General features: G+C 36.5%; 1 protein-coding gene across 12 annotated transcripts in view; it reads right to left on the bottom strand.

Annotated features, from left to right (window-relative positions):
• Positions 1-26,747, bottom strand: part of ADD3 (adducin 3) — a 132,305-nt gene that overhangs the window by 24,857 nt on the left and 80,701 nt on the right. For 10 of the 12 annotated variants that reach the window (XM_001924738.5, XM_021073191.1, XM_013983720.2 and 7 more), the window contains one exon: positions 5,669-5,892. In XM_001924738.5, the coding sequence (XP_001924773.1) occupies positions 5,669-5,863 (195 nt within the window). In that variant the 5' untranslated portion in view covers positions 5,864-5,892. Of the gene's footprint in view, positions 1-637; positions 659-5,668; positions 5,893-25,681; positions 26,022-26,747 lie in introns of those variants that run through there. The other 2 variants (XM_021073194.1, XM_021073196.1) reach the window with 2 other exon arrangements.

Here is a 26,747-nt window from a genome sequence, read left to right as displayed (position 1 = left end):
TGCAGAAAGTGCAGCCCTAAAAAAATCCGCAAAAAAAAAAAGAAGAAGAAGCCTTCTCTGAATCGCCATTGCAATTGATACATCTTCTGTCAATGTTGGTAGTGATCCCATATCACTTTAGTAATTGATAAAGTATGAATAAAGATAAACTTGTAAAAACATGAACGATTCAGAAATGAGATCCACATAAGGTAAGAGTATACTTTAAATTCATACATATTCATGTATAATAGAAACCAAAAGTAGGAGTAATTTAGGCTTCTGTATCTAAGATCAGAACTTTCAGTAGGAAGTGGCAATAGATGAATGATTTTTTAAGTCACAGAAAAGAGAATCAATTTGATGGAAAAAAAACCTGACCTGATGTGATTGTTTTTGTTAAGACTAAAAGAAAAAAAATACATAGGCTGATTTGCAAGTAATGTCTAACTTCCAAAAAATCAGGTAACAGAATACTGACAAGTATCAGAGCTAGATTTTAAATATCCACATCTGGATGTTCTACTTCATAATAATTACTAGAAAGAAAAACTGGAGCAAAAACAAAAACAGATTATAGACTTGCTGCTCCCAAGGCACCCTGCAATTATGTAATTAGATCCCTCCTAAAGTGGGATTAGGAGCATAACAAACTTACTTAGAATTTCTCCATTAAGAAATGTATTCATTTGGAAATAGAATACCACTGGTCCTGTTGAAAGGAGAAAAAACAAATAAACTAAATTTTCTTCTGGAAGATCTTTCTCCTGTATCTAAGTGTCTTGATTAATATAAAACTAAAGGTTAGAATAATCTTTTCTTAAAAGATGGTATAGAATAAAAATGCAAACAAAGTTAATGAAGAATACTTGCACCTGAAATTTCCAAGGTGACCATATAAATCATTATCATTTTGACCAATTATTCTAATTAAGGTGATCTGTTAACATTTTACGCCTTAGTTATAGCGATATTCTAAATCTTGATATATCTAATTCTAAATATTGCTTTGAAATTTCTAACTTTAAAATAAGCTTGAAGCATTATACATTGCCCTATTATGAAGAAATCAAAGTTGCATTTTATTCACCGTTAAACTAGGGATAATAATACTTCTTTGATTGAGTTGTTCTGAAGATTAAATAGTATTCAATACATAATAGGTGCCTGGTACAGAGTGAGTAATTTAAAAATTTTTTTGCTTTTATTAGTTTCTTTCCTGATTTCCTTTTTTCCCAAATGAACTGAGTGTTTTATTTTATTTTACTTTAATTTTATTTTTTTAGGTCTGCACCTGCGGCACATGGAAGTTCCCAGGGTTGAATCAGAGCTGCAGATGCTGGCCTATGCCACAGCCACTACAACACAGGATCTGAGCAGCCCCTGCAACCTATGTCTCAGCTCACTACAATGCTGGATCCTTTAACCCACTGACTGAGGCCAAGATCAAACCAGCATCCTCCTGGACACTAGTTGGGTCCTTAAGCTGCTGGAACTCAGCATTTTATTTTATTTATTTTATTTTATTTTTTTATTTTCCCACTGTACAGCAAGGGGGTCAGGTTATCCTTACATGTATACATTACAATTACAGTTTTCCCCCCACCCTTTCTTCTGTTGCAACATGAGTATCTAGACAAAGTTCTCAATGCTATTCAGCAGGATCTCCTTGTAAATCTATTCTAAGTTGTGTCTGATAAGCCCAAGCTCCCGATCCTTCCTACTCCCTCCCCCTCCCATCAGGCAGCCACAAGTCTCTTCTCCAAGTCCATGATTTTCTTTTCTGAGGAGATATTCATTTGTGCTGGATATTAGATTCCAGTTATAAGTGATATCATATGGTATTTGTCTTTGTCTTTCTGGCTCATTTCACTCAGTATGAGATTCTGGAACTCAGCATTTTAGATAGAAGGCTTATAAATTTGTTTCTTAGAAACATGTGAATTAGTGATACCTTTGATTTTGTTCTTTACTGGTTATGGGTTTTGTCCAACAGAATGAACCCCAATATTCACAGGAGACACACAGAGGTTTTAAGAAAACTATATTCACAGAAATATTATAAGCTTGGGCTTAAGGGAACAAAGAGTAAAAAAGAAAATAGGTCTTTGATCTCCCAAACCTCTACAAGAAGGATACAGGGTGAGAAAAAACAAACAAACAAAAAACACAGCTGCAAACACAGGCTACCTTTCAGGAAAAGGAAGAATAATTCAAAGGGTGGAACCAAAAGCTCAGAGGGCAGAGCCAAGAACTGGAGAGACTCATCCCTACTAAGCAGAAGCACTGAGTCCTCAACAAGAGAACTTCTAAGCATTTCCCAGATGAATGTCAGAATTGCTATGGACCAATGACTCCTCTGTACCCCCAATTTCTTTTTGAACAGAGATGTCTACAGCAGTTATCTCTGCCTGTCCCACCAATGGCTGTGTGTGTGTGTGTGTGGCAGAGGAGGGGTGAAGATAGCTTGTCTCTGGTTCACAGGTCTTAAGACTGAGGGGAGCTCCCGCTGTGGCTCAGTGGGATTAGTGGCATCTTGGAAGTGCTGGGACTCAGTCCGATCCCTGGGCTAGCAAGGTAGGTTAAAGATCTGGCATTGCTGCAGCTATGGCTTAGATCACAACTATGGCTCAGATCTGATCCCTGGCCTAGGAACTCCATATGCTGCAGGGTGGCCAGAAATAAAAAAAAAAAAGAAATATCACCGGTAGTGGAGTTTCTGTTGTGGCTCAGCAGAAATGAACCTGACTAATATCCATGAGGATGAGGGTTCAATCCCTGGCTTTGATCAGTGGGTTAAGGATCTGGCGTTGCCGTGAGCTGTGGCATAGGTCGCAGATGTGGCTCGAATCCTGTGTTACTGTGGGTGTGATGTAGGCCAGCAACTGTAGCTCTGATTTAACCCCTAGCCTGGGAACTTCCATATGCCACAGGAGCAGCCCTTAAAAAAAAAGAAGAAGAAGAAGACTGAGAGGAACTGTACTTAAGGAGCTGTTTTTAAGGAATTACACTTGAGGAATATCAATTGTACCTGGACCAGATTTAGATGACGATATTCTGGATTCAGGTTAATGTTGTAATGGGATGAAACTTTAGCAGAGATGTTAGTAGAGGGTGAGTGTATTTTGCATGTGGGAGGAAGGTAAATAAGCTGTGGTAGACTGTGGTGTTTTTAAAATAAATTGTGATCAGAGAGTGGACAATCCTACCATCAAAAGGTAGAGTTTAATTCTACCTCCCTTGAGTATGGGCTGAATTTAGTGACTTAATTCCAACCAACAAATAAGATGGAAGCGATGGTGTTTAATGTTGGAGATTAGGTCATAAAAGGCAGTGCAGCCTTCTCTTTGCTCTCAGATACATGCTCTGGAGGAGAATATTCAAATGGCCTCAGGTAAAAGTCCACCTGGCAAGGAACTGCGCCTTTTGCCAATAACCATGTGAATGACCTATCTTAAGAGTGAAAACCTCTACTCCAGTTAAGCCTTTAGATGACAGCAGCCCTAACTGATGTCTTGACTACACCTTCATGAAAGACCTTAGGCCAGAACCACTCAACTAAGGTGCTCCTGAATTCCTGACCCACAGAAATGATGACACAAAGCTTGTTTAAAGCTGTTAAGTTCTGCTATTTAGCAATACCAGACATCATGAAAAGTTGGTTGTATTAAAAGCTGTTGTCCTGGAGTTCCCGTCGTGGCGCAGTGGTTAACGAATCTGACTAGGAACCATGACGTTGCGGGTTCGGTCCCTGCCCTTGCTCAGTGGGTTAAGGATCTGGCGTTGCTGTGAGCTGTGGTGTAGGCTCAGATCCCGCATTGCTGTGGCTCTGGAGTAGGCTGGTGGCTACAGCTCCGATTGGACCCCTAGCCTGGGAACCTCTATATGCCGCGGGAGCGGCCCAAGAAATAGCAAAAAGACAAAAAAAAAAAAAAAAAAAAAAAGCTGTTGTCCTAAAACATGGCAGAAAGGCAAAATGTAAACACTTCTCCAAGTCTTGAACAAACAAGATTTTAAATCCACTAGCAAAGATCTAAGGGAAAAAATGGTCAATTCACACCTTTTAAATCTTTGTTTCTCTCTGGGCTGAAAACTATCACTCTTGCTACATGAATATGGAAATGACAATCTATACGCCTTTCCCATCATTTCATTAAATTTCTCAAGGCATAAGTAAAATGGATATTTTAAGCCAATTTACAAATGGCAATACACAAATATAAAAAAATTAGGTAATCTACTCACGGTTATGCTGTTTTTAGTTTAATGAAGAAATTAAGAACCCTGACACAGAAATATATTAATACTTTTTTCTTTCAAACTTTAGTTAGAATTGATTGGTCCTCTTTGGAGCACTTCCCAAAGAAATCTCAATATTTAATAATCTTGAACAAGATCTGAACTTCATCTCACTCTTTCAGTTACTTTATTCTACATATTACTATAACCCTTTGGCTAATGAATTAGTTCTTCAAAGTGGGGTTTCTTTAGAGAAGGAAATACATCTATTTTGGTCCAAATAATTAACATGCCTTTCAAGTATTTATAAACATAGAAACTTGTTTGCATAAAAGAAGGCACTGAACATTTACTCCCTCATGATGAATTTTTTGGTTAGTCTCCCTTCCACTGGAAAAGGTTTCTTTAAGGGTTTATTTAAATGATAGCTTTACATTTAAGCTATACTTAAAGTCTTCAAAGCTTGAATTGCTTTTATAACTTGTACTTGCTTTTATCTAGGCCACTGATATAGAAGAATTACTGAAGAGTGGAATTTCCCTTTGGCTTTAGACTCAACCTCTGTGATTAAATTCACAAGGGCACAACAAAAATGATTTAGCAAGGCCACTTCAGGCAGTTCTATGTCTTGATGCTTATTTTAGTACCTAAGTTGGATATCTAATATAACTCAAACCTGGGCATCATGGGTCTACACATGCTGAACTCTACCTTAAGGGGTCCATGAACTTCATTATACATAAAGTTATGAATTTATTTTGCATCTTAAATCAAGCTGCTCTCTCATTTTCCAACACTTATATGTGAACTTTACGATTCCACTTAAGGTTTGAAAGAAACTAACAAATCACTGGAACATGATTTACGAAGTCTGAATATTACTGTATAGACAGAATTTTCAGCTTGAGTTAAAATAAGAATCCATATTTAATCCAGTTAGTTTTGTGCATATGCACACACATATACCTATATTAGGTATATGCAACATAACCTGCCAAATCACAGACATCCTCATAAAACTTAAGTCTTCCCATGCTGCTCTGATATCCAAAGGAAGAAGGAAATATATGCATGGGATGTATCTAACTCATTTCTGTGTTCTTAACACTTCACTCATGCCTTTCTTTCTTTTCTTCAGATACTCAGTCTGAAATGGGGGTCCTTGAGTTCAGTAGCATCTTTTGTCCTTCTTTAATGAAACATTATAGTTGGAAATCACACAAGAAAATTTATAATCACCAAGACAATACTGGTCTGCTATTAAAGCCTTGCAAATTACATTTATAAATTAGGTGCTTACTTTGCCTCTGAAAGGTTGGGGACAAATAGTCACTCATTCTTCCTCCACCCCTCTTCTAACCTGAAAGTAGTTTAAGATAAATCCTACCTCATTGTATCAAGATTTCCAAAGAGAAAGAAAAATTATAGCCTTCTAATTATTTCAACTCACCGGACTTTGCAAGATTTGAGTAACTCGTTTCCTTTGCTCCATCATATTGAAGTCTTGTCGTAGATCAGGAGACATGTTCCTCTCCCTTATGTATTCTGGGTCATTTTCATTGATACGGTCAAAATACCTCTCTTTGTGAGGCATGCTGGGAGGAGGAGGAGTAGTAACCACACCTTGGCTAGCATCTGAACTCATGCTTCAAGTCCGCCGATATCCCTTGTCACCTGCATGAGTAAACACAAAGTAGGATATTCATGATAAATTCATTATTAAATTCAAATTTTACATGGGTCAAGCAGAACTCTTTTTTTTTTTTTTTTTTTTTTTTTTTTTTTACCATCAGAGTAACAGTGGCAGCTTTCTTTAAAAAGTGGCTTCTCAAGGAATTCCCTTGTGTTGAAGGATCCAGTGAAGTCACTGCTTGGGTTGCTGCTATGGTGCAGCCTCAGTCCCTGGCCTGGGAATTTTCACATGTTGTGGACACAGCCAAAAAACAAACAAAAAGTACCTCCTCAAAAAATATTAGAACAATTTCTTTTTCTTTTTATGGTCATACCTGCAGCATGTGTAAGCTCCCAGGCCAGGGGTTGAATTGGAACTGCAGCTGAGGTCTACACCACAGCCACAGGAACACCAGATCTGAGCTGCATCTGCAACCTATGCTGCAGACTGTGGCAACACTGGATCCTTAACCCTCTAAGTGATGCCAGGGATTAAACTCACATCCTCATGGACACTGTCGGGTTCTTAACCTGCTGAGCCACAACAGAACTCCTAGAACAACTTTTTTTTTTTTTCCCTTTCTTTTAGGACTGCAGGTGCAGCGTATGGAAGTTTTCCGGCTAGGGATCGAATCAGAGCTGCAGCTGCTGGCCTACAACACAGCCACAGCAATGCCAGATCTGAGCTATATCTGTGACCTGTGCTGCAGCAGCTATGCTGGATCCTTAAGCCACTGAGTGAGGCCAGGGATCAAACCTGCATCCTCATGGATGCTAGTCAGGTTCATAACCTTCTGAGCCACAATGGGAACTCCACAATTTCTAATTAAGGTAAAAATATCTTAGATTATAATGCTAAATTGGAAATTGCTATTTTCAGAGATAGTGGAAACTTGTGGTTCAATTATAATAATGTCATTAACTGCTAAATGAATTTTTTATTTTTTTAAATGAACTTTTAAAGGAGGCATGATCTGCAACTAGAGACTCATACTAAGTGAAATAAGTCAGAAAGGGAAAGACAAATACCATATGATATCACTTATATCTGGAATCTAATATATGACACAAATGAACCTTTCCACAGAAAAGAAACAAGCTCATGGACATGGAGAACAGACTTGTGGTTGCCAAGGGGGAGGGAGAGGAAGTGGGGTGGACTGGGAGTCTGGGGTTAGAAGATTCAAATTATTGCATTTGGAGTGGATAAGCAAGGAGATCCTGCTGTATAGCCCAGGGAACTATATTTAATCACTTGTGATGGAACATGATGGAGAATAATGTGAAAAAAAGAATGCATATGTAACTGGGTCACTTTGCTGTATAGCAGAAACTGGCAGAACATTATAAATCAACTATAATTTATAAAAAAGAAAAAAAAAAAGAAAAGGGGGCAGGATCAAAATATTAGAAAGTAAGGGAGTTCCCATTGTGGCTCAGTTGAAAAAAACCCTACAAGCATCCATGAGGATGGCCTCATGGATATGAGTTATCATGGATCCCTGGCCTCGCTCAGTGGCTTAAGGATCTGGAGTTGCCATGAGCTGCTGTGGTGTAGGTTGGGTTTGGATCTGGCATTGCTGTGGCTGTGGTGTAGGCTGGTGGCTTATAGCTCCAACCTGACCCCTGGCTTGGGAACTTCCATATGCTGCAGGTATGTCACTGAAAAGCAATTAAAAAAAAAAAAAAAAAAGGTAAAATGCCATATGATAAAATTTGCCTATGATAGCAAATTTTCACAACTAGTGATTACTGTTAGTGGGGTTTCTCTTTTCTCTCTTGCTCTTGCTTTTATGTTGGACCAAACTCTGTCATATTTAATGACAACTATATTTTATAGTTAATGTAGTTTACTAAGACATGAGAGAAACACACATGTAAGTTTTTCAAATGATTCTTTAAGTTCTGCAGAAAATGTAGTCAGTATTAAGGTTGCCAGACTATATAACTTAGCAGACAATACTTCAAATCCAAGTAAGAAACAGTAAGAAGCTATTCAGAAACCACAAGAATGGTTGATTGATTCACCTATTACTGACACTTAGGATAATCCTTGATTTTATGCCAAGGAAACAAATTCATTTGAGTTTTGCTGTAGCTAAGTACCTAATCAACCAACTGTAGCCAGATCAACAAGCCAGTCATTTAACAGCTTTCCCCCAGCACCAGGCTGTGATGAAGTTATCTATCTTGTCTGTGGGGAAGGACTTTCTCCAATTTGCTGTGGACCAATATTTTTGTAAAATACAAAATAATGCATTTAGATGTCATGGCAATATCAACCTGTAAGAATCTTCTAAACACTTAATATCATATTGTGTACTCATCACAGACTGGTAGTGTTCAGACTGGCACCGAATCCTGGCCCACACTGAGAATAGTGCTGACCTAGCAGAGAGTAAGAGTTTTCGCACACTAAAGGAATGGGTCCTCTGGCTTTAGGTGTATAGGGCAAAAGCCTAAATCAAGAGAACAGGATATCACTGAGTAGTGTATCCCTTTACCTAGTTGTTGTTGTTGTTTTTTAACTGAATGTAGAAGATGCAAAAATGTGCAGCAAGGAAGAAAAGGAAACCAATTTTAAAAAAGAAAATGTAAGGATGGTTTTGCTTAACACGATTTTCTCTACAGGTAGTGACAAATGTAACCTGTTCAAAATAAATGACTAAGTAGCAGAAAAAAAAAAAATACTGACTACAAAATGGTTACTTATTCAACTGATTATTTGCCTGATGGGAAGAATCACTTTGTAATAAGGGAAGTCAGATGTAAAACATTTCAAGTAGTCTCTATTTATGTAGAAAACTAGGAGTTCCCGTCATGGCTCAGTGGTTAACGAATCCGACTAGGAACCATGAGGTTGCAGGTTTGATCCCTGACCTCGCTCAGTGGGTTAAGGATCCGGTGTTGCCATGAGCTATGGTGTAGGTCGCAGACACAGCTCGGATCCTGCATTGCTGTGGCTCTGGTGTAGGCCAGCGGCTATAGGTCCAATTAGACCCCTAGTCTGGGAACCTCCATATGCCACGGGAGTGGCCCTAGAAAAGGCAAAAAAAAAAAAAAAAGAAAAGAAAACTAGAGAGAAAGAAATATCCATGGACCTGAAACTCTGCAAAGTTGCTTCACAGCCTTGGATTCCCCAAGCAGAACAGCTTTGCCTTCCAGCAGAACAGTTTTCTAAATAAATCCAGAAGAGAAAAGGCAAAGGCCACCTTTTTCTTAGGGATCTGAATCCCTCTTAAAGACTAGAGAAATCTGGTCTCACCTTTTAAACAAAATAACAACCAGTGAGATTATTGTATTTGTCTCTAATAAGAGTTTTCTCTGATAGAATTCATCTCTAAAGCTGTCTTGACCCAACTCAGCCCAGGCAAATTTGCTATAAGAAATTAAAAATTCTTGCATTAATTCTGGCCCTGGAAATCTAAACTTAATTTTAATATCATTAAATGTGTTCTCCACAGGATAAATGGCTGTTTTTTCTTATTTTTAATATAGCATCCACTACTAATGGAATGACCTGGCCATTTTATATTATTCCAAAAATTTGGTTTTGCTACACTATTGTTAGCTTGGCTTACGGTCTTTATCTTGCCATTATTAAAAAATGTGGTGGAGTTCCTGTTGTGGCGCAGTGGTTAACGAATCCGACTAGGAACCATGAGGTTGCGGGTTCGGTCCCTGCCCTTGCTCAGTGGGTTAACGATCCGGCGTTGCCGTGAGCTGTGGTGTAGGTTGCAGACACGGCTCGGATCCCGCGTTGCTGTGGCTCTGGCGTAGGCCGGTGGCTACAGCTCCGATTAGACCCCTAGCCTGGGAACCTCCATATGCCGCGGGAGCGGCCCAAGAAATAGCAACAACAACAAAGACAAAAAAAAAAAAAAAAAAAAAAAAAAATGTGGTACACAGAGCACCAACAGTAAGAAACTTCACTTTTCATACCCAGCTGGGTTATCAGCAGTCTAAAGGTCTAACCAATCATTAGAACCTAATTTTCTTAGAAGCTGTTTATAACAAACCCACTTGAATTCCTTAAAACAGCTTATTGCTAGCATATAATAATTTCAAGAATAATTAGTTTTTAAAAAAATCAAACAAACTCACATATATTAGTAAATGCCATGCTGACTTGGTCAAATACAGACTAAGTGGGTACTCAATAAATGAGACATCAGTTAACAAAGAAATCAATTCTGTTTAGTTTACCACACTATGTCACTGGCTTCTTTAGTCATTTTTAAAAAAGGAATTCCACAAATATGTCTTTAGTTGGACTTTAACATATTCATCAACACCAAAAGCACTATTTTGCTTAATGGAGGAGTCAAGCTAAATAATAAACTGGTGTCTAACTGAATTTGCTGATACCTATAAACTAATTTTATTAAAACACAGCACAAAACAAGGAACTGTGGTAGTAGATTCATTTTGTTGTCCCAGCATTGGTTTAAGAAACTGGTAATAGAAACATTGATAAGTAAAAGCTTAGTTTAAAGAACTCTTGATGAATGCATTTTTAGAGCAAGATAAAGAGGAAAATATAACCACTCATTTTAATAATAAAAGTATTATATGTGTGTAAAACTTTATATAGTTTATAACATGCTTTTACACCTTTCTACCTTATTTTATCTTTGCAAGTACACAATGAGATAGAAGTTAATAAACTGGAGGGTCAATGAATTAAACATCCTCCTGAAAATCCCATTGCTTATGTCATAGCCAATATTTAAAGTCACAATGTCTATCTTCTAGTCCACTTTACAATGACACATACTATTTTACATATCATAAAACATAAAGCTACGAAAATTTGAGACTTTTGGTCTATATAATGTCCTAAATAGTAAGCATCTGGGAGTTTATAGAATCTGTCAAAAATAAGGAAATGGCACCAAAAAGGGGAAATAAGATTAGAAATGACTCAAAACACTCTGACCTTTTTAAAACCTCAAAAGCTCATTATTTAGCATGGCTTTTTAATACAAGAAGTTTCAAAGTTTTATGTACTTAGAATAAGAATTAGGAATTTATAATAAGGATACAGAAATAAAGAATAAGAATAGAAGTTTGTCAGTTAGGTGCTCTTTTATACCTAGATGCTCAACAATAAGAGTTTTATACAGATTTTAAACCGATTATAAGGAACAACTGATTATCTGAAATTTTGCAGACTAACTACTACACATTAAGCTATTATTTCAAGCTTGGAAAAAATTTAGGATCCACAGATTATCTGAACATAAACAGAATTTAAAAAAAAATGAGAGAAGCTTTCAGCAGCTTCATTATTTACAATAGCTAAGACATGGAAACAACCTAAGTATCCACCTATAGAGGAATGAATAAGAAAAATGTGATATATGCAATGAAATATTATTCAGCCATAAGAGAGAAGGAAATCCTGACATTTGCAACAATATGGATAATTTTTTTTTTTTTTTTTTTTTTTTTTGCTTTTTAGGGCCACACAAGCTGCATATGGATGTTTCTAGGCTAGGGGTCTGATCAGACCTATAGCTGCCAGCCTACACCACAGCCTCACGGCAATGCTGGATTCTTAACCCACCGAGCAAGGCCAGGGATCAAACCCGTGTCCTCATGAATACTAGTTGGATTCATTTCTACTGTGCCACAACAGGAACTCCCTTTTTTGTCTTTAGGGCCGCACCTGCAGTATATGGAAGTTCCCAGGCTAAAGGTCGAATCAGAGCTGTAGCTGCCATCCTATACTACAGCCACAGCAACACCAGATCTGAGCCACGTCTGAAACCTAAACCATAGCTCATGGCAATGCAGGATCCTTAACCCACTGAGCTAGGCTAGGGATCGAACTTGCGTTCTCATGGATACTAGTGAGTTCGTTACTGCTAAGCCACTACTGGAACTCCCAAAATTCTAGCTTTAAAAAATCTTATCCAAATATTTATGTAGTAACTAGCTAATATGTATATTTAAAGAACATTAGGTTCAAGACACAATTAGATGAAATACTTTAGAATGACAGTTTTTGAACTTTTAAAAACTGGCAATCCACAATAAGAAATATATTTTACATTGTAATCACATACAAATACATGATATGTATAACTGAAATAAACTCAGGACATGATATTTTCCCTTCCTATATGGTACAATCAATACCTTCTATTTTAATCTCTTCATTTAAAAAAATGGTCAAATTAATTCATAATCTACCAATAAATTTTTATAATCTACAGCTCAAAAAACACTGCCTTAGGAACTCTTTTTTTTGTTTTAATAATTTTTAAATTTTCCCACTGTACAGCAAGGGGGCCAGGTTATCCTTACATGTATACATTACAATTACAGTTTTTCCCCCACCCTTTCTTCTGTTGCAACATGAGTATCTAGACAAAGTTCTCAATGCTACTCAGCAGGATCTCCTTGTAAATCTATTCTAAGTTGTGTCTGATAAGCCCAAGCTCCCGATCCTTCCCACTCCCTCCCCCTCCCATCAGGCAGCCACAAGTCTCTTCTCCAAGTCCATGATTTTCTTTTCTAAGGAGATATTCATTTGTGCTGGATATTAGATTCCAGTTATAAGTGATATCATATGGTATTTGTCTTTGTCTTTCTGGCTCATTTCACTCAGTATGAGATTCTCTAGTTCCATCTATGTTGCTGCAAATGGTATTATGTCATTCTTTTTTACGGCTGAGTAGTATTTCATTGTGTATATATACCACCTCTTCCGAATCCAATCATCTGTCGATGGACATTTGGGTTGTTTCCATGTTGCCTTAGGAACTCTTAAAGGCCATGGTCATATTGGAAATAGAAAGGAAAATAAGTGCGTGTGTGTGTGTGTGTGTGTGTGTGTGTGAGAGAGAGAGCAAGAGAGAGAGAGAGAGACAAAGACAGAAACTGGGGAGGGGATGAATATGTACTAGAGAGGTGGAAGGGAATAAGAAATGATTCCTTCATTTTTTAAAAGAAATATTTATAGTAGATTATAGTGACAAGATCCTAGTGCTTTGTGGGATAACTAAGTTTTCCTCCATTTGGGCACTATCTGTGCTATCTGTATTACTCAATGTCAGCATTTGTTGTTGTTGTTGTTTTCAATTTTCTTGACTTGTATCTATGTCTAGTTTAGTTTCTGGGATCTCTTTGCTTATGTCTGAATAGTCCCCACAATGGCAGAGTACTCCATAGAGGTGGCTGAACTGAATTATTTCACTATATCACAACTCCTTCCAAATCGATCTGGTTTGTATTGTTTCTAGGCTGGGAATGGTAAAAATCTTATGAAAAGTTATTACTTAGAAAAAGTGTTTCCAAACTTGAAATTCTTATAAGTTTTAACAGTTTTCTCTAGAACATAAGCAAAAAGATGGCTGTACTCTCAAGTAGCAGGCCCACTATTCTGTATTTAAAACAATAATCAAAGATACATTGAGATTTTAAAGCAGCATATTTGGTTAAAAGCAACAATGACAAATGCTGGTATATTTAGTTTTTCTTGAAAAGATTACTATAAGACTGTGAAGGTATTTAAAGTTCTAGATAAAAACATGAACTCTGCACAAACTATGACAGCCACACCCTCAGACTGACAAGTGAAACTTTTTTATTTTACTAATTTATTTCATTTCATTTCATTTTACTTGCTTTTTAGGGCTGCACCCCAGGCATATGGAGGTTCCCAGGCTAGGGGTCCAGTTGGAGCTACAGCTGCCAGACTATGCCAGAGCTGCATCTGTAACCTATACCACAGCTCACGGCAATGACAGATCCTTAACCCAATGAGTGAGGCCAGGGAGTGAACTCACAAGCTCATGGTTCCTAGTCAGATTCGCTTCCACTGCGCCATGACGGGAACTTCTGAAACTTTATTTTAAACTATAAAATACATGAACTACTTTCAACTGCTAGCCAAAATTTTATATACAACTGACATGGAAATTGACAGATCTGGAAAACTGAACTAGAGGTAGATAAAAGTTTAAAAAAAAGAAAAAGAAAAAAAAATGGCATTGAGTAACACAGATGGCACTTTCTAAGTGTCCAAATGGGAGAGGATTTAATTATCCCGCAAAGCACTAGAATCTTATTGCTACTGATTCTATGAGAGCTCTCTTGGAATATTTCAGACATTTTATAGATGACAGGAAACTCAGAAGTGTTGAGTGATTTTTCTAAAGTTACAATACTCAATATATTCATCACAGTGACATTTATTAGCATTTCATATCATTCACAGATTGTACCATGGTCAAAATTTACTCCTTCAATGAAGTATAAGAAAAAAACAAGGCCTACCATACACAGTTTATGTAGGTATTTTATAAATACTATTGACTGAGAAGAACAGGCTACATGGAATGGCTAAACATTCTAGTACTTGTAAATGGATACAATGTTATGACTGTCTGTCTAGCATGCACAGAAAGTAGATGTAAAATGAAGCAGTTCTATAGCAGTGGTTTGCTTGACTCCAATACCTAAAGAACACATTTTCTTTAAGCAAATAGATTTTTAAAGATTAAGAAGTATCTATTAACATATTCCTGGTAAGTTAAGGATCTGCCTTTTCACTTAAATTCTTTTAAGACTTGGAAATAAAAATTGAGAGAACAACCAGTCCAAATCTCTTGTTTTCTAGATTACCAAGGAGAGAGGTCTTCATACAGAGATATGCTTAAGATCACACCCTTAACATCATCAGGGTGATCTAAGTTCTCCTATCTCTTTCTGCAGCACAGTATTGCTTCCTCATATTTGTCACTCTATATACTTGGTTTTCTTTCCTATCAGTACTTAGCAAACCAGATAAATAAGATACATAAGGACAAGGGGTATTAGGAGATGGACAAGAAGCACAATGAGGTAGGCAAAGATGAATAGTATCATAAGATATCATGAAACAGTCCATACAATTTTGAGTTCCAAAGAGGAACTACATGCAGGGTAAGAGCCCTTAAACTGGCTCAAGTCCATCTGAAAACACTACCACATGGGCAAGGATCAGTATTTTGGAAGTTGTAACTGTTACCCTAACAGATGACTGCTATAGCAGAATGACATTGACTGTGCCCTGGGTAATAATAAATTGCGTTCGAGTTTACATTTTTATCTCTAAAGTTACTTTAGCATCATTTTGAAAGAGTTGAAGGCCTTTAGCTATTTATAATGAAACAAATCAACCCTTGGAAAAAGATTACATTGGCAGTAACCCTACTATATAGATGAAGAAACTGAGGTTTAATAATTTGCCTCAGGGAGTTCCCATTGTGACAAAGCGGAAGTGAATCCAACTAGTATTCATGAAGATGTGGGTTCGATCCCTGGCCCCACTCAGTGGGTTAAAGATCCAGTGTTGCCGTGAGCTGTGGTGTAGGTTGCCAAGGTGGCTCAGATCCCATGTTGCTGTGGCTGTGGTGTAGACTGGCAGCTGCACCTCTGATTTGACCCCTAGCCTGGGAACTTCCACATGCTATTTGTGCGGCCTTAAAAAAGTAGAAAAAAAAATATGCCTCAGATTACCAAATGTTCTTCACCAAATAAGAAAATATTCATGGTTATAGATCTTAATTGGGTGTGGAAGAACTGATCAAAAAAGATGGAATGGCTCAATATCATTTCCTGGAAGTATATACAGCTGTTACAAATTTAATTACCATCTTTATTGGGGCACCTGAAAATATATTATAGGATCACAATATTCACAAATATTCAAATGATAAATATTCTCAAAGCAATATAATAAAAAAAGTCTTGTATGGCTATCAAACTGGTACATATGAAGAAATTTAACTTTCTCTGGCCTATTGCTGGAATCATAAAATTGACCCAAATCATTCTTAAATTTCTGAATTCCTTTTTGTTCTTTTGAAATGACTTCTGTTGAGCATATCTTTAAAATAAGACTATAAATTCTAAGCTTCAATATAAACACCTATGAAATAATGAATCTATAGTCAATTAGTAAATGATATTAATTTGGGGCTTAGTTAAAAATCCAACTTAACTCAAAAAACTAAAAATACAATACCATATGATCAAGCAATTCCATTACTGGATATATATCCAGAAAAAATGAAATCATTAATTCAAAAAGATACTTGCATTCCAATGTTTATAATAGCACTATTTAACAATAGCCAAGATATGGAAACAATCCAAGTGCCCATCAATAGATAAATGAATAAAGAAGATGTGGTGTGTGTGTGTCTTTGTGTGTATATATATATATATGTATTATACTGAAATATTACTCAGCCATAAGAAAAAAATGAAATTCTGCCATTTGCAGCAATATAGACCTAGAGAATTTTATAGTGAAATATGTCATACAGAGAAAGGTAAATATCGTATGATGTCACTTATACATAGAATCTAAAAAATTTATAAATTAATGTATATGCAAAACAGAAACTGACTCATATAGAAAACACACTAGTGGTTACTGAAGAGGAGAGGGGCATATTAGGGGCATGAGATTAAGAGATACAAATTATTACGTACAAATTAGATAAGCAACAAGGATATATTGTATAGCATAGAGAATTATAGCCATTATCCTGTAACTTAATGGAATATAATCTGTAGAAATACTGAATCACTATGTTGTACACCTGAAATTAATATTATATTATAAATCAACTATACTTCAATTAAAAAATCCTACTTAAGCAAGAAAAAAATGCCAACAATAAGATAATAACAGTAACAACAACCCTTTATGTTTCAAAGGGACCTATTCTTAGTGGAATTGGATAGCTGGCTCAGCATTTATTAAAAAACAGATAAAGGATCATCTGGAAGGTATACCTACAAGAGTATTTCAGTTCCAAACTTTGTTTTATAAATAAAAGTAATACTGCTAACTAAGATAAGCTATTTTAGCAAACATGAAAAATACATTCTGTGCTTCTACAACTGGCATATAATAGTAGTTATATGTAACTATAAAACACAGCTGTTCAAAAAATATAAATGCAGACAAATAAGTACGAAATATCAAGTAGGTGCTTGCTAGGTCATATGGAGCAGAGTGATCCAAAGAATAAAGGTAGTCACTGCTTGACAAAGCAGAGGATAAATCTAACCTCCTTTCCACTTAAGTACCAATACTTGACAAAGAATATTTTATTGGTCAACATTACTGGTTGCAAGGAACAGTGAGCTAGACTTCTGTATTTGAAGAGTAGGTTTGGGGAGAAGAGGAGTCACTCGCTTAGACACTGGGAAGAGTGGAAATAATGTTCATCGATAACTTGAAAAAAACACTCTCATTATAAATAGGTCAAATTTACCAATTAAAATGGCCATGCAAGGGACAGAGTTAGAAACATGAAAACATGTGTGAACAGTTCAGAAAAGTGTGTATTCTTGAAGCCTAAATTCAATAACTTTCTAGACTTAGCTCAAATTGTTCCCAACATGAATCATTTGGAAAAGCAAACACAAAACTGATTTTTAAATAAATATATAGTCATATAAAATGATGAATAAAACAATCAACCAGAGAGGGACAATCCCTCAAGTATCTTGCAGAATCCAAAACACATGGCCTCAGTGCCTTTACCATCCTTTCTACAAAATATGATGAATGTTCTGTATATATTCCCTCAGCCACCATTTGTCTTCAACATGGAGTTTGTACTGGGAAGCGGTTGGGAAAAAAACCAAACATGGATTTTTTTCCTAAGAGAAAGTTGACAGAGACTAGTGAATTGATTACTCAAATGTGCTTCTCAGACATTAAGTTTCTGTTATTAAGTCCCCTGGTATCAGTGAAAATTTTTAAATTGAGATCCAGGAAACTATCCAGAACTTGACAGCTCATGATAAATGAGAGGTTTTTAAAAGTGGAATCACTGGAGATTATGATTTTTAAAGAAAGAGTCATTACTCTCAATTTCTGGAGATACCTTAAATCTTTGGCTTTTTACTATTTAGTAGTCCTGGAAAAAAGTTTTTTTCTTTTTAATTATTTGTGCAGTCCTGAGCTTGAAAAATTTAAAGCTACTGCTTTTGACATTTGCTTGAGAGTAATGTTTGAGGAAAATTCACTCTTACCTATTACTGTATATCTACACTGAAACCTCAAGAAACTTTTTCCAAAGTGAGTATCAGAATACAAGTAATATAGAAAACTTAACTCTCCTAAATTCCAATCTTACACCTACTTATTTTTCAAAAATTGTGAACTCAAGAAATTCTAGTTCTTCATTCTAAAGAAATGTAGGAGTTCCTGTCGTGGCGTAGTGGTTGACGAATCCGACTAGGAACCATGAAGTTGTGGGTTCGGTCCCTGCCCTTGCTCAGTGGGTTAATGATCTGGCGTTGCCGTGAGCTGTGGTGTAGGTTGCAGACGCGGCTCGGATCCCGCGTTGCTGTGGCTCTGGCGTTGCTGTGGCTCTGGCGTAGGCCAGTGGCTACAGCTCCGATTCGACCCCTAGCCTGGGAACCTCCATATGCCGCGGGAGCGGCCCAAAGAAATAGCAAAAAGACAAAAAAATAAAAAATAAAAATAAATAAAAAATAAAGAAATGTAAATGATCATATAAAAGCTCATTATTTAAAAAAAAGAGTTCAGAGTTTGCAACACAAAACATTTACCAAAAGCCTGGTCCAGAAAGTTGATTTGGGGATGGAACTTCTAACAGTCTATTCCCAATGTGGTTATTGTGACCAGTGAGGGACAGGAGGGAGGCTGGCACAAAAAAATAGGAGGCAAGTTTCCTCACATTAAAATTGGAGGAAAACATACAAGATGTTAAAGAATACAAGGTATGAGTCAACCCCAAGAGTTCATTTTGATCTACTATTTCAAGTACCCCAACTAAAGATTTTTGGCTTTTATGGCCATAACTTATAAAATACAGCTGCAAAAGTCAATCCAAAAGCTGTAAGTAACTCCATACATAGTTACTGCAAAGAAGTCTGATTTGAAGTAGTTCTTGCCTCCAGATTTTGAGTAAGGAAGATTTCAAGATCATCATAACTTCATCTTTTTTAATGTAAAGTCTAATATAGAGTCATGAAAATATAATTTATTAAGCATAAGTAATAGCACTTGGAAATAGCTTTAAAAAAAAAAAACTGGTCATAACCTGCCATTTAGAACTCTTATAATGGTTTTAAGTAGAAGTTCATGAGAAGAGATGTTTATCAACCGTGAAAATCTGTTTTTATAATAAAAAAACCTATTTTTGTGAAGCAAGTTTTTTCAAATGAATCATCCTTTAAAGTCCAATATTACATACTGTACTACATTGAATAGTGTCCCCTAAAATTCATGTCATTATCTCAGAAGGTGACCTTATTTGAAAACACGGTCTTAATTTGTAATCAAATTAAGATGAGATCATACTGGACTGTGGCAGGCCCTAAATCCAATGACTAGTGTCTTTACAAGAGAAAAGTAAGAGAGATGTGGACACAGAGACACAAAGGGGGAAAAAGTCACATGATGATGAAGGCACAGACTGAACTGATAGAGCTACACGCCTAAGAACACCAAAGCTGCTAGCAAGCAACTACCAGAAGTTAGGAGTAAGGCACAAAACAGAATTTCCCTTAGAGCCGCCAGAAGAAACCAACCCTGCTGACACCCTGATTTTGGACTTCTGGACTCAAGAATTGCAGTGAGAATGGATTCCTGCTGTTTTCAGCCACTCATTTCATGGTACTTTGTTATGGTAGCCCTAGAAAACTAATATACATACTATTCCAATAGAATTACCATTCTAATAATAACTATTTTAGGAGGCATTTTATCATCACAACAGTGTGAACAGATAACACATCTTTGCAAAATCAAAGTCAGCTCGTTAGGAATTACAGAAATCAAAATAGCAACCTAAATGACATTTGATATACCATTTGATATACATACTAAGGGCGATGCAGGATGGATGTCTTCCACAATGGCATGACTTTTGCAAACTTATGTTTTAGACCAAGAAACAGTGTTTCCAAGAAAATCTGAACCAAGAAGATATGAATGTTCTTGTCATATCAGATTCTGAACAGAAATTTCTTTGTAAAACTCCCATGAAGATGCACAATGAACATCATCTGCAAATTAAAGATACAGTGGACTCTGCTGTTCCATCATAGCTGAAACACTGTTAAAGTACTTATCAAATTACAAAATATTCCAGTCTGATGGAATGTCTTTTTATTCAAGCAAAGGCAGATTTAAAAAGCCACTTGCTCAGCTTATCAGATTTCTTACCATGTGTACACATGAGCTGCATTTCTGCCCTTCTCCCCACATTAGGGACCATTAAACCTTAACCTGCAGATTCGGTAGGTTCTGGGCCCCAGGATTATTAGAAACCTTAAAAAACTAGTTTGGCAACTCAGCATCAAGTTAGTCTTGCTGCTGCTGCTCCCATTCTGATGTTTGACTTTCACTTTAGCAATGCTTTTATCTGATTGTTAGTAATCAAACTCTGTTAACCTCTTAGCCATTCCACTCTCTCTAAAGCAGCTTAAATCCCTTTCCTGTTTTTCTATCAGGCATCTCCAAATACTTTCAAAACGGAAGATCCATGGCCTGAATTCTCTTTCCAAGGTCTCAGTCTTAGACCCTTATCAGTTTCTACTTTTCCCTGAGGTCACCTGAGAGCTCACACCCTGGCTTATAGTAGGGGGTTTCTTATGCCATGCAGACCACCTCCTTGGCATTAATTCCCCATCTAGACTCTTATCATTTACTACCCTTTGTTGAAACACTCTGTCCCTATGCCAAAAGACCCTGTCCCCATGACCTATCTACAGGCCAGGATTTGAAACCTACTGTCCAACCTCCCTTATACAGACAGTCTGTACACCTGGGTTCTTGCTTGTTGCTAGGAATCTGCCCTGTATACAAATGTCTGCCTAGATCCCAAATCTTTGTCAGGCATTCAGCCACTCTAGTTCTGTTACCTGACACCATCCATGTTAGTAATTTAGCTTTCATGTTTTTCTCATTAAACTAATTACAGCGAAAGATTTAGAAACACAATCTTCGATGAAAGTATGTTTTTATAAGGAGAGAAAGGTAATGGCCAGTAGTCAGCAATGGCCAGACAGGTAGGTGCTATTATCGTATTCATTTTACAAAGAAACAGCATATAGAACTTACCTATCCAAGGTCACACACAAATATGCATGCGGCTGAGATATAAATTCAAGGCAACTTGCTCCAGAACCTGTTTTCTTAGCCACTATATTGTAGCTCTACCTTCTACTACCCCTAGTCCCCAGTGATGTTTTCAAATTCTGTGTCATTTCAAGTTTATACCTTTGTAAATGTTTCCAATTCTTTCCTCATTCAGCCCCAAAGCTAAGTCCCCCCTCTAATGTGAACGAACTCTTTGACAAATATGTTTGCATAGACTGTATTTTTCTTACAATGAAACATAAAACATAAAAGCATGAAGTACAAGGTATGACCCTCAGGAATTTGATTACTAAATCATTAATAAATAAGTAAACTGCCCTGATCATTCACAAAATCTAATCTTCTACAACGTATAAGCTAAACTACAATTGTGAGCTTTAGAAAGAGGTGAGAGGAGTCCTCTGGAGCCTAATATTGAGATTATACATATCCCATTATTTCATCTACAACTGTGCTGAACATTTATTGCCATACAGGCTTGTCAATTCACTTGAAGAAGTCTAGGCTCTGACCTGGTATAAAATAAGACTAAACCTTGAAAAGTCAACCTAGTTAATGTGAATAAGAATCTTGAAAATGTGTGCACACATTTTGATATTTTATGACAATTAACTCATATAAAAGAAAAGAAATTGAAATTCTCTTCTGACATAAACAGTGAGGAGACAGGAGACAATATGAAGATAAAGAGATAACAATCCAAGCCTCTAATACACAGCTATCAACTGAAGTCTTAATAAAAAATTTAAAAAAAAATCTGAAAGAAGATCTAAAAAGTCTAATGTTAAATTCAGGGGACAAGAGGAAGCCTTAAATTAACTCATCATTTAATTTATGGAGGAAAGTTTATCAAAAACAATAGGCTGAAGAATACACTTGTAAGGATAATAGAGAAACAAAACATTGATAAATCCAAATAACAACTCTCCCAAGAAATAAATACTGCCTGCCCTGATAATATCAGTTTTAATTATCTAAATAAAACTGAAAGAGGAATAGCAACTTTAGAATTTAAGGTATTACAGCTTAATAGGATATAAGATATTAATTATTACATGTAGTATTACCCCCTCTCTTCCCCATATGAAGAAACAGGTCCCAAGAGAGATGTGACTTGCCCAAGTCCCTCAATTTATCTTACTCAAGACTTTTCACCTTATCTAGAGCAGCATATGATACACAGAATATGGGTCATATCATCTATAAAGATAAGAAAATATTTAAAATATGAACATTAAAAAATTTCTTTAAAAGTTTCAGCAATAAATTTCAAAAGCTAATGTACATTAAATAAAATGTTAGCTTTCATGAAAAAGAAAAACTACCTAAATGCCTCAAGCACCAAGTTTCTTGATTTTATTAAGGGGTTTGTAGGTATGCATTCAGGGTTAAAAACACACAAACAGATTTTTTTGGTCTGTGCTTTCATAAGACCTTACAGTCATTTATACCATTTTAAAATAATAAGAACACTTCTGTTTCAAGCTTTTATGGTAATTCACTACAGTAAACTTTATGACTCAGCTTTTTGTGCCCATTCATGCAAGCCTGAAAGGTCCACTTAAATTCCTTGCTGTATTTTAAATTCAGGCTTGGAGTAGAATTTTTGTTTTTCTGAGGCTCACAAAGACTAGACTCACAGCTTAGTTCTATGGTGCCTATTTAGCTGGACCTAAAGCCTACATCAAGTACTTTATTGTCACATAAAAAGCAATCTTCATGGAGCTTAGCAACTTAAGTAGCTCTCCAAAGTTTGGTAAATATTTTACATCTACTTTTTATCTCTACTGTCCAGGAAGGGCTTTATAGAATTGTAAAGTGTTACTTTAAACATCTAAAAGTTAATATGGATACTACAATCTTTCGGGTTCATGGTTACAAGTGAGAAACACAAAGCTACCTACTATAATTTTCCAAACACACAATTTTCTTAGTTGTTCACTTAGGGTTTTTTTGTTCATTTGTTTGTTTTTAAAGCATCCTGGAATCCCATCTTTAAAAAAAATTATTAGGAATCAGGCTTGGATGGAAGGTGGTTTCTAAAATTCAGGCTCTGAAAATAGGATGCAGAAGCCTTTAAGGATCTCCCACACACTCAGCAGAAAATGATGACTCCCAAACAAAAGCCATTACCTTGACTGATGCTTTACTCACATTATTTCTCACACACTTGGACCGTTTTCCCTTCCATAACCCTATCAATTCAAATCTTAATCCAAACTTTGAAGTCATACTCAAAAAACCAACTCCCTCCATGATGGCTTCTCCAATCCTCTCCACCAGCATTAGCCTTTTTCTCCCCTTAGTGTTCCCAAAGCACTCTGTCATAATTTGTGTTGTTTTAAATTATTTGAGTAGGTCTGTCTGCCCCAGTAACTGGGTCAACATCTTTTTCCTTTCTTTATTGTCCACGTACAGATACTCAATAAGGGTTTATTAAACTGAGTGAGGCAAGCAGGACTACTGACTCATAATATTCCATTCTCCAGTCTTAGAGGAAACTAGGGCAGAGAATCTAGAGTAACTCTTGAAAACTGGGCTAATCATGATTTGATCTGGCCAGGTACCCAAGATGGCTGAGATAATGAATATTGTAACTTGTGTATGAAATGTAAGCAGACTAAAAACTAATCACAAAAAATGTGAAGGTATAAAAAGAACCATAAAAAGAGCCATTAAAAAAAAATCTATACCTACTGTTCTGTTGTGAGACCAGTACAAATAATGCTACAAAATGTTATCTTAAAATAACCAAAAACTACTTATCCAATCAATCAATAAACAGTAATTCAGCTGTTAGGGAAAGGGTATAAAGAGATATAAAGCACAGACCTAGGTCCTATCCTTAAACTCTCCAGTTTAATTATAGAGAACTAAAATTCTCTATTGACTACATGCAGAGGTAACTTGACAGTAAAAACCAATTTATGATAAATGCCAAATGAAAGATAAATATAAGATATACAAGAGTTGTTGAGGATTGCTGATAAATAGAATTCTGGATTAAGACCATAAGGGAAGATTTCAATTAAGAAGTAAGGCATAAATTATAAAATGAGGTGGTTTGAACTAGATGACTTCTGGCCTTACCTCCCAAATCTGAAATTTTATTACAGTCTTTTTTATGTTATTATAGTAGTGACTTGATATTAACTAACCACTCCCTGAATGGAGTTAAAAGATTCTGATAATTTTCACGTGAACCTGAACTGAAAGCTTTCTTCTTTATACCAGTTTCTTGGTATAGCTTCTAAAATTCAAAACAGGGTTTTAAGTGGACATTTTCATACCTGAAAGATATATTTGAAATCCTATAATTTATTCTTCTCTCTCTGTGGATAGGGAGTCAGAAGAGTAAACCTTCAAAAGTTCATCACCATTATTCAAGCACTTTTTTTCTTCTTTGTTCTTTTCAACTGTCAGGGCTTTTGTACCCAGCAGTTACTGATAGCCAAATGTATTCTGAAGCTCAGCCAAAGTTTTTCTTTTTCTTTTCTTTTCTTTTTTTTTTTTTTTTTTTTTTAGGGCAACACTCAAAACAAAGCAAATATTGGCTTAGTTATGACACTTGTTGTTCTAATACATTAATAGCCTATTGTCCACTGTGGTTGTCTCAACAAGATAATACATTGAAAAACAGCGTTTCCTGATAGGAAGTGAATTCCCACTGTGTGTCACAGGACCCTAGCCAAAAGCTAGGCTCTAAAAGAGAAAGAGCAGTCCCTTCTGAGAGTGCATACATAAAAGACTAATGATTAGACTTTTTCTTCTCTCTCTTGTTTAAAACGGCTTTCTGCTTCAGCTCAAACTACCATCTATTTGACTGATTTTGCTATCATAGAACGGTTTTTCTAAAATAGTTTCAAATGTTTTAGACAAAGTTTGTTCAACATCCTGTAGGCAGCAGTATCCTGTATATTTCTAACTCTGGAGAATTTCCTTAGTCGTAAATGCAACAGTGGATAAGGTAACTTGACAAAGAAGATATTGGGATGTGTCCTCAAGACAGAGCTTGACAATTTTCAAGGTTAGTTTCATCCAAGCAATTGTTTAAGCCATTATACTACACAAGGTACACTAACTGCAATTGTAGGCAAAAATCAGGGCTCAATCAATCCAAGCATCACAAATTTGTTTATTTTGTTTAGAAATTAATTAGTTAGAAATGGTTGTCACTCACAGATCCGCACACAGAAGAGTATGCCTCCACAGTAACTGATGCTGCCCTAACAGCATGAATACTCCTTTTTAAACATTGAAAATATACTTTCTTTTCATCTATTTTCTCAGACTCAAATTTGAGGAAATTTTTCTGCCCAGTTCTACTTACCAATGGATTTGGAAAACTCCAACAATGGCGTGAATAAGAACAGTTGTAATTTTAGTAGATTCCAGCAAGACTGTCTCTGCCCTCTAGGTACTCCCACCATTTAATGCAGTGCTTGGCTTCTACAATGTCCTCAACACATTTTGCTAAAATGAACTATGTCTAACAATTGATATGAAAATTAACATGGAATACTAGCATTATTTGGATCACAAATAATCTCAGGTTTTAGGGAAGAATACTTATTCAAGGCATGTCAAGTTCTCTGCTACAGAAGCGAGGGTCACCAGGACACAAACACACACAGACTCCCCTACCTCCAGGCCAAGAAAATGTCTTTTTATCTTCCTGTTATAATGATACAAATCAAACGATGACATTCTTAGTCCATTCTGCTTTCAAGACAGCTGTCATTTGACAGAATTATAAGAGTAAAATTGTGAAACAGGCAATGCTAAACATCCTAGTGTGATGCAGCAAAAATTCTTGCTTCTGTTACTTTATAACTTTGCTATGTAACTTGATAACTTTGCTGGCAGGATGATAGCATACAGTTCACCTCAAAGGCTATTTCCTCAGCACCAAATCAGAAAACTTTAGCTGTGTCAAGTAACATTGATTTTTAAAAATTAATTAATTAATTTAGTCTTTTGCCTTCTTAGTGCCGAACCCCCGGCATATGGAGGTTCCCAGGCTAGGGGTCTTATTGGAGCTGTAGCTGCTGGCCTATGCCACAGCCACAGCAATGCCAGACCTGAGCCGAGTCTGCGATCTACACCACAGCTCACGGCAATGCCGCTGGATCCTTAACCCACTAGTGAGGCCAGGGATTGAACCCACAACCTCATGGTTCTTAGTCAGATTCGCTTCCTCTGCGCCACGATGGGAACTCCTTTTAAATTTTTTTTTCTTTTTTTTTTTCCTTTTTTGCCTTTTAGGGCCTTACCTGTGTCATATGGACGTTCCCAGGCTAGGAGTTGAATCAGAGCTGTAGCTGCTGGCCTATGCCACAGCCACAGTCACAGCAACACCCAAGCCAGATCTGTGGGATCCAAGCTACATCTGCGACCTACGCCACAGCTCGCAGCAACAACAGGATCATTAACCCACTGAGTGAGGCCAGGGACCAAACACGCATCCTCATGGATACTAGCTGGGTTTGTAACCGCTGAGCCACAATGGGAACTCCAAGTAACATCAATTTTAGCATTCAGTGAAACAAGGAGATGGATTAGAAGGCTAGAAAGTAAAAATAATTTAAACAAGGGGACTGAAGCCAAGTTTCAAGGCCCTTAGGATAACTTTGAATGGCTGGGTTCATTGAAAATTACAAGGATCCATTTTAAAAACAAATATCGCCTCACTCAGAATCTTCTTCATAAG

This window comes from Sus scrofa, chromosome 14 (genome assembly GCF_000003025.6).
Source record: "Sus scrofa isolate TJ Tabasco breed Duroc chromosome 14, Sscrofa11.1, whole genome shotgun sequence".
Classification (NCBI taxonomy): Eukaryota; Metazoa; Chordata; class Mammalia; order Artiodactyla; family Suidae; genus Sus; species Sus scrofa.
Note: the sequence above shows the minus strand (reverse complement) of the source record. Positions and strands in the feature narration are given on the sequence as shown.